Source organism: Malaclemys terrapin, chromosome 3 (genome assembly GCF_027887155.1).
Source record: "Malaclemys terrapin pileata isolate rMalTer1 chromosome 3, rMalTer1.hap1, whole genome shotgun sequence".
In the NCBI taxonomy this organism is placed as follows: Eukaryota; Metazoa; Chordata; order Testudines; family Emydidae; genus Malaclemys; species Malaclemys terrapin.
In genome coordinates this window covers 151012082-151031278 of record NC_071507.1, presented here as the reverse complement: position 1 = coordinate 151031278, position 19197 = coordinate 151012082, and the positions used below count along the sequence as shown (strand labels likewise).

The following is a 19197-nucleotide window of genomic DNA, read 5'->3' as shown; positions in this document are numbered from 1 at the left end:
TGGAGCAGAGTTTGAATGGTGTGCTGAATATAAGGCCTGGGATCTGAACAGTGGGGACAAAACAAAATATTGAATAGCTGCTCATTAAGTGAACACTGTCATTCTGTGGAATGAATGAGACAAGGGTCCTGTGGAAAAGATAGTATAGTCTATAATGACATGATTACATATAATGCAAGAGGCCTGCACTATGGCGGTACAGGCAACCTTAATTCAGTCATTGCCTATCTTGAGTGCCTTACTTTGCAATCCTAATATTTTTTAATGTCGTTTTTTGGTGTATATATATGGCAGCCAGCCATCTAGAAAGATGGTGGTGTAAGAGTGTGTGTGTGTATATATTACATACACACATCAATCAATACGAGGCCAATTATTCAGGGCAAGAGATGGGATTTATTGAGATTTTAGGAATTTGTCTGTTGTGTCTGTGAGGCAGTGTTCACAAGCAATATTTGTTAACAGTCCACAGTCTGTCTTCTGTGCTCCTCAGTCTCCTTTGTTCATAATGCCACTTCTCTCCAAGAGGTTTACACCAAATCTTTGACTTTTAAGAACGCAGAGAGCATCACTGAAATCTTTCTCCAATGGTAAACTGTGGAGCTGGTTTGAGGAGTTCAACGTGTAGCCCAGAATCCTGCATATCACCTAATTTCTTTTTGAACACTTAGATTAATCTTTTGTTTAAAAAGAAGGAAATTTCAGATTTTTGTTTTTATCTTGACCACCTCTCTTACAATTAATTCTCCACTTTGGGAAGCCAGGTGAATTGCATCTTTGAAGAACAACAGTAATACCACGTTAAAGTAATACCACCATACGGCCTACTGGAATCAGCCATGACCCTTCAATAGATTTCATGCATATAGTATTTATAAACATGCATAGCTGAGGATGACCCCATCAGAATCCAAGTCTCACCCTGTGCTAAGTTAGAAGAAGCCAAAAGCATGGGGAAAACCCCAAAACAAAAAACCCCAAAACAAACAACAACTGTGCAGTAGATTGTCAGAGAGGAAATTCCTTCCTGACACCTGCAATTAATCAGATGGTGCAGAGGAAGCAGAAACCACACACAAGTCCCCAGTGTGGGGAATCCCCAAGGGAGACAGAATCAGTACAGCTGACTGTTAGCCTCCCTCCACTCAGCTACCAGCACAAAGGCTGGGGTGGCAGAGTGACCAGAATCCGGCTATGCTTCCTGTGGCAGACATTGGAATAGAAACTAAAACTACAAGACTCCCAGTACAGCGCTCAAACCATTAATCCACAGCTCCCTGAAGGTGGTGGTGGTGGTGGGGGATTACAGACAGCTGGCACAAGCTAGAGCAGCCCATTCTGTTCATCCCCTTCTGCTTTGCTGTGCCCAGAGGCCTTGCACAGCAGAGAATCTGCCCTGATAAGTGTAGAACTCCTGTACTTCACTAGTGTCCTGCGTATGAGGGTAAATCAAACAGAGCTGTGTGTTTCTTCAACTGGTCATTATTCGGTATGTATGTGGACATCTAAAGAGTACAATAAATCTTTTAGGAAGGGAGATCTGCCAGGCTCCAGTCTTGTACAAGTCACAGAAACACAGATTAGAATAGGAGTAGGCAAACTTTTTGGCCCAAGGGCCACATTGGGATTGCAAAACTGTGTGGAGGGCCAGGTAAGGAAGGCTGTGCCTCCCCAAACAGCCTGGCCCCCACCTCCTATCTGCCCCCTCCCACTTCCTGCCCCCCGACTGCCCCTCTCAGAACACCCGACTCATCCAACCCCCCCCGCTACTTGTCCCCTAACTGCCGCCTCTCGGGACCCCCCACCCCTAACCGCCCCCCGGGAGCCCACCCCCTATCCAACCCCCCTGCTCCCAGTCCCGACTCCCCGATCCCATCTACACCCCTGTCCCCGGACAGGCCCCCCGGGACCCCACGCCTATCCAACCCCCTCGTTCCCCATCCCCTGACCGCCCCCCCCAAACCTTCACCCCATCCAACCACCCCCTGCTCCCTGACTGCCCCCCCCGGCATCTCCCGCCCCTTATATAACCCCCCAGCCCCAGCCACGCTAAGCAGAGCAGCATGTCTGGCTGCCGCGCTGCCCAGAGCTAGAGATGCTGCCACTCTGCTTCGCAGGAGCGCGCAGCTCCACCGCCCAGAGCGCTGCCTGCACGGTGGAGTGGCTGCGGGAGAGGGGATCCAGCGGGGGAGGGGCCGGGGGCTAGCCTCCCTGGCTGGGAGCTCAGGGGCCAGGCAGGACGGTCCCGTGGGCCGTAGTTTGCCCACCTCTGGATTAGAATCTAGCCTTCTATTTTGAAAAATTACACAATTACTGAAAAATAATTGTACATATGGATTGATCTGCTCATAGCCAGAGACTACATACTGCCTGCTTATGACACAGTAACATCTGACCAATTTAAACAGCATGTTTTTCAAATGCAAATAACCTTTCTAAAAGGTTATAATGCTTCACCATTGTTAATATTTAACACTAAAGGGAACACATCACTCAGCTTTAGTGTTAATTCAGATGAAGATCATCAAAATGTCATCTGTATTAAAACCAGCTTTAGCAATACTTACGACGGTGCTATGTCCAGGTGGTTGATGCCAAAACCAGATGTACAAAAGCCTCCTAGTGTTGTTGATATGGTTAGGAATGCAACAGCCAATGTGTAGTCACAGCCAATGAATCCAGCTGCTACTAAAAATACTGCAGGTCCAATCATTCCTAAAAACAACAACATCATTTAGAAACCTCCAGATTCTTACCACCACAGAGATGCTTAAATGTTATTTATCATACAAAGAACCTAAAACGAAGTTAGGTACTTAGGTGTATTTTCTATATTACTACTGCCACCTAGTGCACAAAACATAGCATAGTACTATTTAAATTAAAATGGAGATTTGCATTTTTATGGCTCCATTAGAAGAGAATCCAGGATGTCTGTGCTGCATGAACCCATTGAAGTCCATACCAGTGGCAGATAGGAGAGCAAACTTTAATTGGATGAAAGGTCATCAGAAATTATACTGATCAGTCCAGTCTTATCAGATCTGGTCAATTTTATGTATACACTATGATAAAATTGACAGAGGCTGCAATAGCAGATAAAATGGGGGAAGACTAGAGCTGTGTGAATTATATGTGATGAATAAGTTATCCAAATTGAACACTTTTCTTTTTGATGAACTGATCCTGACTTCTGCAAGTGTATTCATTATCTGTAATTGTGTAAACAGATGATTTGACCAACTTTCAGCCTGTGGGTGTTTGTCAGCTGTTTAGTTTGACTGGTCACTTAAGTCACATGTATTGTTTCTGCTCCCTCAGGGGTGACAAACTTTTTAAGACAGGAGAATAATGAACAACGAAAGGTGAATAATGAATACTGATGTTTGGGCACAAATACCCCCATTCAAATGCCAATACAGCATTGTTCTCTTCATGTGGAGAACAGCCATTCCTCAGCCATTTGAGTGACCAGAAACTCATTTGCATGAATGTTTGCAAATAGGAAATAAGGGTGAACCAAACCACCATTCAAATTCAAAGGAACGTCTGCAAATACTTTCTGGTCTTCAAGCAACTATATGTAATTAGTCAAAATAGTCTGAGCTTTGCAAACCATCAGATACCAAGCAGGAACAAGAGATTATGAATTCTGTAGTGGGATTCAGACATTATACTATCTGTAAGTACACTCTAATGGAACAGCTTGCTTTTACAAGACATTACTTTAGATAGTTTCAAATGGTAACCCCATATGTTCCTCAAAAGTGTTAGCTTTAGAAAATTTTGATGCAGTATTTTGTCAGCTCTTTCCAATGGGCTCTTTACAATAGGTAAGTTCTGGAGCATCTTGAGACATACAAACATGCAACCAAATCACAAGTTTCCGGATTTATGTGAGTTTTGTCAATGTACTGATATGCCACAACACTTGGATACTGAAAAGATGGCAGTCAGTTGTAAAAAAGTTAAAAATATATGCTCTAGCAATACATTTGGAAACTATGAATCATTCCTTGCCCTCTTTACCACAGATAGATGTGGTTGCATAAAAGGATGAAGATATGTCTTAATGTCTTTTTCAAGCTAAACGTATCTTGTTAAGGAATCTTAGGGAAAGCAGAGAATTTCTTTTTAAAATGTGTATTTCTGGATTTTTCATTCTGAGTTTTGCTGGCCTGGATTTCAAAATGTCCTGTCAGAATTTTTACTCCTTCCTCAGCTTTGTTAATTAGCTGTTTTTCCTCTAATTTACAGGCACTTACAAAAATTGCAACAATTAGAGATTTTCTTGGGCATTGGTGACTAAAATCAGCCAGGTATTGCAACCTGGAAGATACCAAGATTAGTCTATGATACCCACTTAATAACATTCTAAAGAGCATTGAATTACAGATAGTAATTTACGAGTCTAAGGGCTGGTTTACACTAGGTGACCAGATGTCCCGATTTTATCGGGACTGTCCCGATATTTGCTTCTTTGTCCCGCGTCCCGACCAATGTTCGGTCGGGACACTGGACAAAAAAAGCACATTTGCCCTCCGCTCCGGCACTCACGCCCCGCCTGCCCTGACTCCGCCCCCCCTTCCCCCATTGGATCCCTCCCCAAATCCCCTCCCTGGCCCCGCCTCTTCCCCAAGCACGCAGCCCGCATTCCCCTCCCTCCCAGGCTTGCGCGCCGCTGATCAGCTGTATGGTGGCTGTGCAAGAGCTGGAGGGAGGCCGCCAGACACCAGTGTGCGGTGCTGCGTGGGATGTGAGGGGGATGGAGGGAGGAGGTTAGGAGGAGGGATGTGTGGAGTGGGGATGGAGGGAGGAGGGTTGGGTATCTACCAGGAGAGCAGGAGGGGAAGGAAAAGTTGCTGCGGCTGCCAGGGGCTATCTGGGCATGGCCCGGGCTGCGTGCAGGCAGCAGCCCGGGCTGGCTCTGGCCCAGGTGGGCGGCGCGGCCTGGGGGCGTGGGTCGCCAGAGACACGCGGGAGAGAGGAGCTGCAGGGGCGAGACTTGTCCCAGGCGGGGCGGCCGGCGGACAGGGGCGAGGAGCCGGCCGGGGTCCCCGGAACCCATGAACTTCCCCGCCGCTGCTGGGGAGCCCCGCATCTCTCCTGCTCGGCTGCGCTCCAAGCGGCTCGCCCTGTTGAGAAGGAGCTGCTGGAGCGCAGCCAAGCGGGAGAGGCATGGGGCTCCCTGCTGGTGGCGGGACGCGCCACATGTGCCCAGGGTGGGCCGGGAGACTCCGCGGGACCGGGAAAAGCTCCGGCTCCCGCCCGCTGCCCAGCCCGGAGCCCTGGGGAGCCGCTTGGGAGACTGGCTGCCGCTGCAGCTCGGCTGTGCCAGTCCCGGCCCCCTGCACGCCCGCGCCGCCCCCGGGGTCCCCGGCTCCCAGGCACCGACATTGTCCTGCGCCCAGCCCCAGGCTCGGGGGCTCCTGCAGCTGCTTCCAGGGGAGAGACAGCTTTGTCCCTGCCCGGTCCCGCTATGGGGCTCTGCCTCCTTGTGCCCATCCAGCCTGTGCCCTGCCCGGGGCCCCGCTGGAGCCGTACGCCCTCGCCCACCCGGACTCCTGTGCTTCCCAGCGCCTCCTCTTGGTCCCCCCCGATGCCCTCTTTATCCCCAGCCCCCTCTGGGGCCACCTTTTGCCCTGGGGTGGGCAGCGCGTGCAGCTGGGGCACTGTGTACTATCCGGCAGCGCAGCTGGGGCCTGCTAATGCCCCCCACCCATGCAAAACTGATTTTTTTTTTATGCTCCCCCCACCCCCGCGTCCCGATATTTCATCCCTGTGATCTGGTCACCCTAGTTTACACTTACAGCACTGCAGCGTCGCAGATTAGCTTAGTGAAGATGCTACCTATGGGCACTCCACCTTCCGGGGAGGCGGTAGCTCTGTTGATGGGAGAAGCCCTCCCATCAGCATAGTGCTGTCTACCCCAGGAGTTCAGTTGGTGAAACTGCATAACTCAGGGGTGTGGATTTTCCATATCCTTGAGCAACGTAGTTATACTCATGTAAGTTCGTACTGTAGACCAGGGTTAAGGTCTACATGTCTTCACTAGCAACGTTAAAGCACTGCCGCAGCAGCGCTTTAACATGACTGTGTAGTCGTGGCACCAGCGACTATAAAACGCCCCCCACCTCCATGAGGGGAATAGCTTCTAGCGCTGGTGCACTGTCTACACTGGCACTTTACAGCACTGAAACCTGCAGTGCTCAGGGGGGGGTTTTTTCACTGCCCTAAGCGAGAAAGTTGCAGCGCTGTGAAGTGCCAGTGTAGACAAGCCCTTAGTCTCACTGATTGTTAATGATTTCCTCAGTCACTTAGGCGACTTTGAAAATTTCACCCTTTGATGCAAGCACTGTAAAAGAAATTTCTGCTCCAGCGGAATCTGTTTTTCTGAGAAATCAGATGACAAAAGTTGCTTTAAATAGATATGTTCATCTTTGCTTGTTAGAGATAACATAGTGGAATGATAAACTTTTTTCCCAGAAGACATTTCAGTGCAGATCGGTGGGAAAAAAACAGCAGGTTTATTATTATTTAGAAAAAAAGGTCTGACATTTAATTTCTTCAGTTATGTATATATAACGTACCCTCATCAGTGCGGCAGACAAGAATTTAGATTTGTAAACTTAAAATATGCCAAACACACTTCTTAACCCATCCGTTGCTGGGGACAATAAGCACATCCAATAGTTGAAGGAATTAGTAAAAACATTTGCAGCTCACCTTTTAAGAGCAGAGTAGCAATTTAAAATAGGAAGGGGGATTTTTATTTTAAAGCTAGACAGAAAAAGACAAGGCAAACCAAGCTAAAGTGACCAATGTATGATTGATGCTGTCCCTAGAGATTGTGGTGCCCTATGCAGCCTCCCTGCTCGGGGGCTGGCCCTGGGCTTCCAAGGGGTATGTGTGTGTGTGTGTGTGTGTGTGTCTCAGGCCTCTGCAGGGGGTAGGGCTGCACCCAAGGGCTTTGGGAGGCAGGAACAGCCAGTGTAGGAAGGCAGCAAGGGTCGGGCCCAACCCCAGACTCACGAGGCGGTGGGAAGTGGAGCGACCTGGCCCCAGCCTGCTCTGCTCTGCTCCCCCAGCTCCCAGGCTTGGGGGAAAGAGGGGAACCTCCCCCCAGCACTCACCGGCGGCATGGCTGTGAGCCGGTATGGCGTAGCAGAGTGGACTGGGGCTGGTCGCTCCACTTCCCGCAGGGGGAGTGCAGGGCGGGCCCGACCCCTGCTGCAGTCCCCTGGGATGCATAGCTTAGGGGACGGAGTTTGAGGGAGGAAGGGGCGTGGCTGGGGCAGAGCAGGGGCAGAGGGGAAGGGGTGGGATAGGGCGGAGGCAGCTTTCCTGGGCCCTGCTGTGCGCAGCCCACGGGGGGCCGGCTCAGCTGTCCGGGCAATTGGGCCGGCTGCTGACGCTGGATGCAGCACGCAGCTGCATAGGGCACCAGGAAATCTGGGGCAATTTGGTGCCCCACATTTCCTGGTGCCCTACGCAGCTGCGTAGTTTGCGTATGGGTAGGGACGGCGCTGTTGGTGCATATCAAACCAGTCAAACATAAGATACATAGGTCCAAAGGAATCCTAGGAAATAGCGTAATATTGAGGATTAGTCCAGCAAGCAAACACATACATTTTGGTACAACTTCTGCATGTGCCCTGCAACTCTCGGAGATCACTACGATTACCAGCACTGAAGAACAGCACCCCACCCCAAACACACATATACTTGGACTGACGGCAGACCATTTGTAAGGAGTCAAACTCATGATGCCTACGTTATCCCTAACAAGGCACCATTAAGTGTTCTAAACTGAAGAAAAAGCATGCACGTTATTCACCTAATTTACCTACCTATTAGGGTAAATGTTTTGCGCACGCAGACAGTGGACAAGTTCTGTTTGTCCCTTAAGTAATCAGCAATTTGACCAGACATGATTATACACAGCCAACACCCAAAATAAGGCAGTGCAGATAAAAATCCATTCTGGAGAGGAGATAAAAAGGTTAGGGTTATTTTAAGTTAAAATACTGAAATAAACATAAAATATTCGGAAAAAGCACTTGTGCTCCAGCGATAAGTAGATACTTCGCTCTACTAAAAATGTCAAGTGAGCCAACAGGATAGCCATCTGTTCTTTCATCAGATATCTGGTGATAAGGTAGGCAGATCATTACATTTTTTACACAATTTTATTACATTTTAGAACGCATGAGTGCATGAATACTGCTCAGAGGCCACCACATACAGTTAGTCTGATCAGTATTCCGTTTAACAAAAATGGGGTTGGAAATAATTGTCAGATGAAAGCCAACAACTCAATTTAAAGGACAAAAGAGAAAAGAAGTAGAAAAACTCTATATAGTCAGGTTAACATACACCAAATGGCCAAGTCACAATTTTTAAGGCTAACAAAAAATGTTGAAAGTTATATTAAACCTCATGGTTCAGAGTTTAATCCAGTATCTATTAGAGAGCCACTTGAGACCTAATGTGGGCGGGTCAGATTATCGCAAATCTGCCTTTTGTGGGGTTTCTTATCCAGTATGGCAATTCCTACATCCTTACAGGCCCTTACAGTGTTGCCACTAAACAAACTGCAACACACACATATTGACTTCCGCAGAAGCAGGATTGGATCCTTAGTGTGCCCTTGTACTATTCCAAGTGGTTCATCTGATGTAGGAAATCTAAACTACTGAACTGTGTTATATGGTTCCCAAATTAACTCAACCTTTTTGCCTTTTCATTTAACTTGAGGGCTGATTATCTGTAGTGGCAGGGTAAGTTGCTAGGTTTTGACTTAAAGAAGTGTTTGGATGTCCACTGGATGGGGGTACATCTCTTAGGCACAAAAATATTATGTTATTCATTAAATGTAAAATAAATCAGGGAACAAGAGAAACTTCTGCATTACATTTAATTTTAAATCAGAGCTTATTGCTATATTTGAAAACTAAAGCACAAGTCTTATCCCAACAGGATTCCTCCTAATCAACACTCAAAAATGATGCCCATTGTTTTTTAAACTTCCGCTTTTCAGAAGAGCAATAAGTAAAAACACCTAAAATCAAGAGACAGTCTCAGCAATAAAGATCCTCCTTTTGAAGTGCCTTTCAAATATCTATCAGCATTTTAACAAATTCCCTTTTATTAGATGGACAACTAATCTGATACTGGAATAGTGTTGAAACTATGTGGCAGCTTTGCATTTTAAATGTTAATGTAATTCCCAACGGAAAGTGTGGCAATAGGCTAAAACGACACTCTTATGCAAGTGATTTTTTTTTTTTAAATGTCAAACATATGGCAGTCTGAAGTCAACTTGCTTTAAAAAACGCCAGGGATACAGGAAAGCTGCACTCAACACATTACTTGCTAACATTTAAGCAACAGTTTTATACAAAGTAGCAAAATTAAAGGCTGTGGTGGCAAACACCTGTGTCATGGGCTTGCTTGAACAGCTCCCGAGTCCTCTGATCCAATGGCCTGTGTTAAATAAGAAGGACACTAAGCTATGCTTTCCAAGCTCTTATTTAACTCTGAGCACCTCTGAATTTGTTCCCTGCTTACTTCTCCTGGCAAACTATTTCAGCTGTGATGCTCGAATTTTCTTCTTAATATAAGCATCGCAGTCAAGTGGCTTGGGCACCTGCCTAGGAATCAGGACACCTGGATGCTGAGCTCAGTCACTGACCTGCTGCGTGAATATGGGCAAGCCACTTCACCGGTTTCCCTTGGTCTGTCTCATCTGTTTAGATTCTGAGAGACATTTTTCAAAGGTGCTAGGCTCCCATTTGTGGCTTTGAAAATTTCCCTCTGTAAGCAAAGTAGGCCTCAAATCACAATTGGAGCCTTTAGGTGCTACTGTAATACAAATAAATGAAATCTAAATCAAGGGTTCTCAACCTCTCTCTTTCTGAGGCCCCTCACAACAAGCTATAAAAACTCCATGGCACATCTGGGCCACAACAACTCATTTTCTGCATATAAAAGCCCGGGCCGCTGTTAGGGGGTAGCAAGCAGGGCAACTGCATGGGGGCCCCGCAAAATTAAGCTGCTCAGGCTTCGCCTTCAGCCCCAGGTGGTGGGGCTCAGGACCCTGGGTTTCAGCACCATGCACTGGGGGTTTGGCTTTCTACCCTGGGCTCCAGCAAGTCTAACACTGTCCCTGCTTGGCAGCCCTCCAGGCGTCCCGGATCCCCAGTTGAGCACCACTGATCTAAATTATATTTTCCTTTTGTTCAACTTCAACCAGTCAGTCTTGTTTTACGATGTGTCTAACTTTGTTTTCCCTCTCATATCATCCTCATTTAAGTATTTACATAGCATAAGCATGTTTCCCCCTTTCAGGCTAAATAATTTCAATTATTTTATAATTTTCTTTTATGTCCTGTCATCATATTCCTGAATTATGCTACATTTTTGGACTTGTAGCACAACTAAATCCTATATTACAACACTGATTTGTATTTTACTTCTGCTGAGGAGGAAAAAAGGAAAAGGAATACCATGTTTTAAAAGGGATCCCATCAGATTAAAAAACACTGCCTAGATTTCAAATAAAAGAGTTAAAACTAATTTAAGATTATAAGAACAGCCATACTGGGTCAGACTAATGGTCCATCTAGCCTCGTATCTTGTCTTCCAACAGTGGCCAGTGCTAGGTGCTTCAGAAGGAATGAACAGTTTCAAATACTATACCTGCACATCAACCCCAATATTTTTGGTTTTACCATTTCTCTCCCTTTTTTTTTTGGTTGCCAGGTGGAATACCCATCAACCCCTCTTACCCCCTTTCCCCCCCAAAAAAACCCCTGCCAACTAGACAAACAAGAAAACCAATCCCACCTCAAAAAGAGAAACTGACTATGCTGGGGAAACCATGAAACCGACTGCACACAAAGCTCTAACAAATGCACAACAAAAATAAACTCCAAGGAATTCAGAGAAAATGTATTTTCCCACCTACTCTTTCAGTTAAAGTAATCTTAGACGTTCTAGTAACAGGTAAAAAATTCCAAGAGAAAAAGTGATTTGGTAGTAGGTGCCTAAGGTCCTACCAAATTCACAGTCCATTTTGGTCAATTTCAGAGTCATAGGATTTTAAAAATCGTAAATTTCATGATTTCAGCTATTTAAACCTGAAATTTCATGGTGTTGTAATTGTAGGGGTCGTGACCTGAAAAAGGGATGTTATGGGGCCCACAAGGTTATTGTAGAGGGGGTTATGGTACTGCTGCTGGCAGCAGTGTTGCTTTCAGAGCTGGGCAGCTGGAGAGCAGCGACTGCTGGCCGGGAACCCAGCTCTGAAGGTGGTGCAGAAATAAGGGTGGCAATACTGCAACCCCCTGAAATAACCTTGCGACCTCCCTGCAATTCCCTTTTGGATCAGGATCCCCAATGTGAGAAACGCTGGTCTCCCCTGTGAAATCTGTATAGTATAGGGTAAAAGCACACAAGAGACCAGATTCCATGGTCTGTGATGAGTTTTTCATGACCCTGAATTTGATAGGGCCCTATAGATGCCCCTTGAACTAAGTCCCTTGGCACAGAAAATATTACAGTGTAGATAGGATCTCAGATGTATCCATTTAGTCTCGGAGATACACATTTTATTAGCTGATACTTTACTATTTTCTAACTGCACTTGTAGCCTCTTCTTGTTCCTCAAATTCATGCCACTTTCAGTGCACTGATTCTTCCTTCTGGGCTAATAAATAATGAGAAGTATTTATTTAGGAATTCTATTTTCTCCCCTTCCCTGTTCCACTGGGCTCCTACTTTGTCCTCTTCTTACATTTTTTTTTCCAGAACACAAACAAAAACAAAAAGAACAGTGCAGAGAGGAGACAGTGCAATTAAACAATGTTAGTAGCTATGGAATAATTTAATGGACATCAGCAGGAAAAATTCAATGTGTGGAGACTAGTGATGACATGTCAATGACAATCTGGGGTAGAATCCAAGCTTCCCGACTGAGTACCCTGTTCTAAACACTAGACCATATCACCACTCTACTACACAGAGGAAAACTAAGTCATGAACTATAACAGGAAATGGATTGGAATATTTTCATTTTATCTCACCTCTTGTGCATCAAACCGCAAGATCTCCTTCATGTACGTAGGCAATAGTGTGAGAAGAGTGTAGAAAGTCCAGTTATAAGAAAAGTGTGCCACTACAATAGCCCAGAGGGGAAGGGATTTCAGCATGGGTTCCCATGGTACAGACTTCTGAGTAGAAAGCTAGGAAAATGGAGGGGAATAATCAGGACAACTCCTAGGAATATTTATTCAAGATATTTTGAACCTTACCTAAATCTGATTATTTTGCATTCTGAAGAGCACATTCAAACTCAGCCCGAATCCTTAAATGTGTGTTCTTTATAGTTAATTATAGTAACTGAACTAAACAAAACTTGACAAATTAGGAAGCAAATGGAAAGTCAGAAATCTATTATGGAGTCAATTATTAGGCCATATTTTTTGCCTTTTTATTTAAAAAGCTACTGCAGATGAAACCCTACCGAAACCAATAATACAAAAGTGGGTTTATTCCCTCAATTACTTTGGTATGTAGGTGTGACATTATCTGATTAAATTATGACCACGTAGATCGTTGCTACCACTGTTATACAAGTGCAACAAATCTTGTTCAAAATGTGGCATGTAAGAAGTCAATGGAAACGTTCTGATTCACTGAATATGATTATGCTATTTGTAAGCATGTATCATTTTTGTAGCTGAAGTTAGGAATATTAACTATGTACTTGTATTTCTAAGGTGTTTGCTTCTGGGTAACACCAACAAGGTGTTTAGCCAGCACATTGTTACGGAACTATTCAAGTAGAATGGCCCATTAAAGAACACTTAACTTGCAATGGAAGATGTCCATCTACTCTTAATGGACTCCCCCCATCACTAAGTGAAGTCATGCATGGACATGTGACTTGCCCAAGTGACTCCAAACTCCATCTTTTACCTGTAATTTTCCACAGTAAGAACAATGGGATTCCCTTCCCTTGAGAGAAGTTATAAAAGGCGCTGGAAAGATCTCCATTTTGCCTCTTTCCTGCTCAAGCCTCTGGACTATGGACTTATACAAATGGGAGCATTCTAACCAAGGGATTGAGGACCTTCCAATGATTTGGAAGCTACCAGAGACTTGACTTAAGCCAACAGTTTATTCCATCACTGCTATAAGCCTGAAAGAAGAACGTTGCAATTATTGTATGTACTTGATTCCTTTAACCAATTTTAACTCTCACCTTTCTTTCTTTCTTTCTTTTTATAAATAAACCTTTAGATTTTAGATACTAAAGGATTGGCAACAGTGTGATTATTGTGTAAGATCTGAGTTATATATTGACCTGGGTGTGTGGCTGGTCCTTTGGGATCAGAAGAACCTTTTATTTGATTAAATTAGTTTTAAAGAACCACTCATCTTTAAGTCTAGTGTTTTTGGTAGTGATACAAGGACTGGAATGCCTAAGGAAACTGCTTTTCTGACTTCTTGTTAGCCAAGTGTGGTGAAACAGAAGTTTACTTTTGTTGCTGGTCTGGTACATCTTAGGGGAGAAAGCCACCAGTTTTGGGGTGTGTAGGTGTGACATTATCTGATTAATCCTATTTCTCAGCAGTTTGTCCTGAATTTGGTGTCCATTTATTCTTTTGCGTAGAGACTGTCCGGTTTGGCCAATGTACATGGCAGAGGGGCATTGCTGGCACAGATCACATTGGTAGATGTGCAGGTGAATGAGCCCCTGAATAAATGGACACAAATCTGACATCAGGAATCATAACATTCAAAAATCAGTAGGAGAACACTTCAACTTCTCTGGTCACTCAGTAGCAGACTTAAAGGTGGCAATTTTGCAACAGAAAAGCTTCAAAAACAGACTCCAACGAGAAACTGCTGAACTTGAATTAATATGCAAACTAGATACCATTAATTTAGGCTTGAATAGAGACTGGGAATGGCGGAGTCATTACACAAATTGAATCTATTTCCCTATGTTAAACATCCTCACACCTCTTGTCAACTGTCTGAAATGAGCCATCTTGATTACCACTACAAGTTTTTTTTCTCCTGCTGATTATAGTTCATCTTAATTAATTAGCCTCTTAGAGTTGATATGGCTACTTCTACCTGTATGTTCTGTATGTATATATAGCGCCTTACTATATGTTCCATTCTATGCATCTGAAGAAGTGGGCTGTAGCCCACAAAAGCTTATGTTCAAATAAATTTGTTAGTCTCTAAGGTGCCACAAGTACTCCTGTTCTTTTTATAATAACTCAATTACTCCCTCCTTACTATTATCAACAATTAGGGACTTAAAGTCACTCCTCAAACACATGTGAACTGAATCTCTCCTATTCTGAGATCTTGAGCAGTGAGAGCACCATAGACACTCAATGTATAATGCTTGCATGTCTTGTAGTTAATAATCATTTGAGTCCATTCATGTTCTGAATTATGTAAGTGTTCCTGTATGCACCCAAATCACTTATCAAAATGTGACATTATATGCCAACAGGCCTGTAGTGGGGTGGTTACCCGCTCCTGCCCTGCGGGGCTTGAAACAGCCCAGGAGAGGGGCTAGGGCAAGAAGCCTGGGCTGATTGGGGAAAGTAGGCTCAGCTGTGGCCATGCCCCAATCAGGCCCAGCTGGCCCCTATAGGAGGCTGTGAGCCAGAAGCCCAGTAAGTCTCCCTCTGCTTGTAGGGGGAGAAGGGCCTGGCTGCAGGGACCTAAGCAAGACGCCTAGATTGGGAGCAGGGGAGCTGGGAGCTCTGGCCTGGAAAGCCCCAGGCTACAGGCCTGACTATAGGCCGAATAGGTGCAGGGTTGCAACGGGGCAGCCCATGGGTAGGCAGAGGAAGCAGGTCCGAACCCCTTTGCCTGTGATGAGTGGCTTATACTGCCCCAGTGAACGGGGGATAGATGGAGACTGGGCAGTAGCCAAAACTGAGGCGAAGTGGGGATAGCGGGTGGGAGTTCCCCTGGGAGAGGGAGACACAGAACTTTGGGGGTACTGCCAGGGGGCAGCACCCAGTTAAAGGGGCACTGGGGTCCTGGGAGGGACATGGGGGCCAGCAGTGGCAGCAAGATACTGGCCTGAAGAGGGCGCTCTAGAGGCTGAATGCTAATTCCCCGAGGACAACCAGCAGGAGGTGCCGCCGGGGAGTCTGCCCACACTTACAAGGCCAAACAAAGCTTTTTTTAAAATGCCAAACATTGTGATACCGGTATCTCAGTTCACTGATCTGCAAATAAGAGCTCCACTTTTTTTTATTTTAAATCCATTTTAGTATGAAGTATTTTTGTCGATCACAGTATCTTTTATGCAAAATTAGACACAGAAGCAAACTCAATTTCTAGAGTCTGCATTTCCCAATTACTCTCTTTTAATTATACATCCCTACACTGTCCAGGCAGAAAAAGGTATGTTGTAATGCAAATCAATGCATTAACAGGAGACCCATGTTGCTAGAAAATGTGGATGGCATGCACCTGTGTATGTTGTCATACTGCATTCACCTTTTGGGGATATTTACAAAATGAACATGCATTCACATTACTTTTTGATTAAACATATTCAAGGGTAAACTTGCTTTCTTTTTACCAGGTATATCTCTTTTCATGACTAATGATTGTTTCTCACTGATCTAACAGGCCAGTATCTTAACATCCTTGGTTTTATTTGATTTTTTTATTATTATTAAAGTTTACTCAGTTGCTTCAGATTAAGAATGTTGATCTAAGCTTCAATTTTTCTTTCAACATTATGGCAGGTTTGTCCCTCAGTAGCTCCTACTCTTATTTAAATAAGAAAAGCTGCATCAAAGCTACATACCTGATCTTTGAGGGAAGAAAGAATATATTCCCTTTCAATGGGAGAGATTCTTCTGTGAGTTTCTGGAGTATCACTCACCAACCAGATCCAGAAGAGGAACCAGAATACTCCAAGTGCACCTTCCATTGAAAATAAATAAATAAAAGTTGCACATTAAATTGAAGAAAGCCCTGAGGTACTACACAGATACAAACACTTAGAACCACAAAGTGAGGAAATGATTCTCTCAAGCAAATAAAAATGGTATTAGAATATTTGGGCCAAACTCTATCCTCATACCAACAGTGCCTCAACTGTAGGTGAGGACAGAGAATGGACCTTAACATTTAGTGTGGGTAAGGATTCATATGAAGGACCTAGCATGGAGACATCTTCAAAGTGACCTTATTTGCAATAATGGTAAATAATGAATCTGTTATCAGTCCACTACATGGAACAGCTACAGGACAAGGTATCTGGAGGACACAGGAAGTAAGTAACATATACATATACAAAATTTTAAATCTAAAAATTCACAAGATGCCCAATTATGAAAAGCCCAAGTGATTGTAGTATATCTATTTTTTAAATATAAAAATAGTAAACTTGGGCTGTATTAAAAACTGGCAGTAGCAGCAATAAATACTATACTATAAATTATGGAAAACCGTTTCTGTGGTGGAATACCAGATCACAGCAGTACTACTCAATTGTATTTGTTTTTATATAATAAAAATGGTCTTCTCTTTCCACTAGTTTATCCATGTTTTTCTGCTTTTAACCCTTTGTTTTGCTTGGAGGTTAGGGTTGGTTTTGTTTAGGAACATGAAATCAGGAGCTATTTAATACTTTATAATTTATTCCTGGTCTCCTCTCTCAAATATAAGGTAGATTTGGAAGTAGGCCAGATGCAGGGGAAGAGTTGTGGAAAGCAGCAGTTGAACCTGTGGTGGTCATTTCAAATACATTCTCTCTTTCCTTGAGGTGTGTAAACTGAGCTGCTATCACCTTTTAGGATGTGATTCTCAGTAACATGACATCATCTCACTTTTCAATGCACTCTTTAGTGAATCCCTAGCTCAACTCCTGTGGCTTTGCTAGTGAAACACTGTAAATGGAGAACACATGCAAGTTACTTTTGAGAAGGTCTTCAGATAAGAAGAGCATGTTTATTCCAGGGAAATTCAAGTCCTAGGTTTTTCTACATTGATTGACCTCAGAATATTTGATGTGTAATAGCATTTAGCCCAATTTAAGGGCAAATTTGCTTACTGAAGCATAGTTTACAGCCTCCTACAGGAATTTACCTTATATTGAAAGCAGCAGTTTCTCTGAAGAATCAAGCAACAAAGGAAGCAATGTTTTAATGTTTTGGGAAGTCTGGATCAGAATAAAACAATAAACCTTATATTTCTCTTGGGAAATATATTATTTACATTATTATATTAAATATAATTAATTATATTTTCCTTCAGGAAGTCCTTGTGAATCACTGTTCTCGTAAAGCAGGGGAAAGTGCCTTTAGATTTTCCATGACAGAAAATGTCTCTGCATCAGCAGCTTCAAAATATGGAAGAGCACATCTTTAGAAGTATTTGATCACTTATTTGCAATCCTAAGGTAAGAGGTGTCACAGAAATGCAAAAGGAAATCTTCACTAGAGGAGTACGTTTGGAATTTAAAAAACCCAAATACTTACCAAATATGTAGAATACATAAATCCAGTTCACGTAGTAGCAAATTAAGCCAGACAATGGAAGAGACACAACTGTTCCTAACTGTGCACCTAGAAGAAAACAGTTTGTTTTTCCATTTACCAATACACATTTAAGTGGCATATAGGTTGATCCAAGAAAACATACAATGGCTGGAATTACTAGTTGGATTTTGATGTTGCTGCTGTTGTTGATTTACCATAAAGAAGTGTGCAGATAAACATTTTCACCACCACTAGAGGGTGGTCATTTCAGCTACTGGGAACAACAATGAAGTTCAACAGTAGTACTGTAACTGCTTTGATAGAATGAAAAAATGGAATTGCAAAGTCTCATAACATTCAACACTACCAATGAAAGATCTATGAAAGAGTGAGAAACACAGGGGAGTTCTTGGCCTATTACCAATCTCTGATAAACTGGGGGGTTCCGAATGTGAAATGGAGGCATACTAAAAACACACTTCGACTCTGAAAAGTGACAGCATAAAAAGGGCACTTTTTTTTAGTCAAAGATATGTTCCCTACAAATCTTCTGACACATCTACTGACTCCCACACTCAGTTTTTACTGCTCTTAATTGCTGATAGCCATGCAAAGGCAGCACAGCTATGACTGTGAAAGCTGGATAGTATTCCCATAATCAACAGAACTGTTAACTAGGTTCCATTTGTAGGGCCACCGTCTGCTCTCAGTTATGCAAGGCAAATCCTATTAACCTCAGTGGGATTGTGTAGGTAACAGAAGAATTTCACGTGCAAAGCTATTACTGGTGATGCTTCATGAGCAGGAAAGAACCTTTCTTGACTTTCCAATCCAAGATTCAGGTCGAGGAGACGGCAGTTAGGGGGGAAAAAAGCCATCATAGTGCTTGTAAACTAAGGAAATCTAACCTGGGAATCATTTAAACACAATCAGTACAGAACCTCAAAATGTCATTTTACAAAATCACTTTCCAAACCTAGTCTGAAACCAGCAGATATCACTGTGTTGATCTGTTGGTCAGACAGGTTCAAAAAGTCAGAACAGACTAAGGTGTCTGAATTGTATTCTGGCTGAAATAGGGCAATATGAAGAGATGTGATCAAGTTCACTTTGGGAGAAAGCTTCAACCACAAATTGGCTAATTAAACAAAACACAATGTTCACATAAAACACACATCAAAATAATAATTCCATGGATATTTAAATGGGAACTATATATTACATTAACATTAAGTGTTGACAAAAGAAAATAAGCCCAAAAATCACAGGACTGCTAAGAATGAAAACATGAGCAAAGAAGAAAAAATGATTGTTCTCTGAATTTACATTTAAGATGTCTTATCCAGCATAGTTCCTGCCCACTGAACAGGGTTTGGAATGGATAGACTGATTCTCCTCTCACTTATATACCTAGCTTATGCCATTGTAACTTTATTAACTTCTTTGGACTCTATTAACTCTCAAAAATTCTCTTTTTACTCTTGCCTGTGACTATCTTTCCTCCTTGGTTTCTAAGTGTCTTAGTTTATTTACTATACAGCATCTTTGCAGCATAATTTTCAGTAATTTGTTGCACCACTGTATATAACATAACTCCGTCAGAGTGTTTTAGGACCACAGAGACAAATTGTACTGCACTGCACTTTCATGTGTGAAGCAG

General features: G+C 43.5%; 1 protein-coding gene across 1 annotated transcript in view; it reads right to left on the bottom strand.

Moving 5' to 3' along the window:
* SLC17A5 (solute carrier family 17 member 5) overlaps positions 1 to 19197 on the bottom strand; it is a 39183-nt gene that overhangs the window by 9599 nt on the left and 10387 nt on the right. The window contains exons 5-9 of the mRNA XM_054023298.1: positions 17538 to 17624; positions 15860 to 15978; positions 12087 to 12245; positions 7851 to 7983; positions 2568 to 2715 (exon numbers count right to left, since the gene is read on the bottom strand). Of these exons, the coding sequence (XP_053879273.1) occupies positions 2568 to 2715; positions 7851 to 7983; positions 12087 to 12245; positions 15860 to 15978; positions 17538 to 17624 (646 nt within the window). The remainder of the gene's footprint in view (positions 1 to 2567; positions 2716 to 7850; positions 7984 to 12086; positions 12246 to 15859; positions 15979 to 17537; positions 17625 to 19197) is intronic.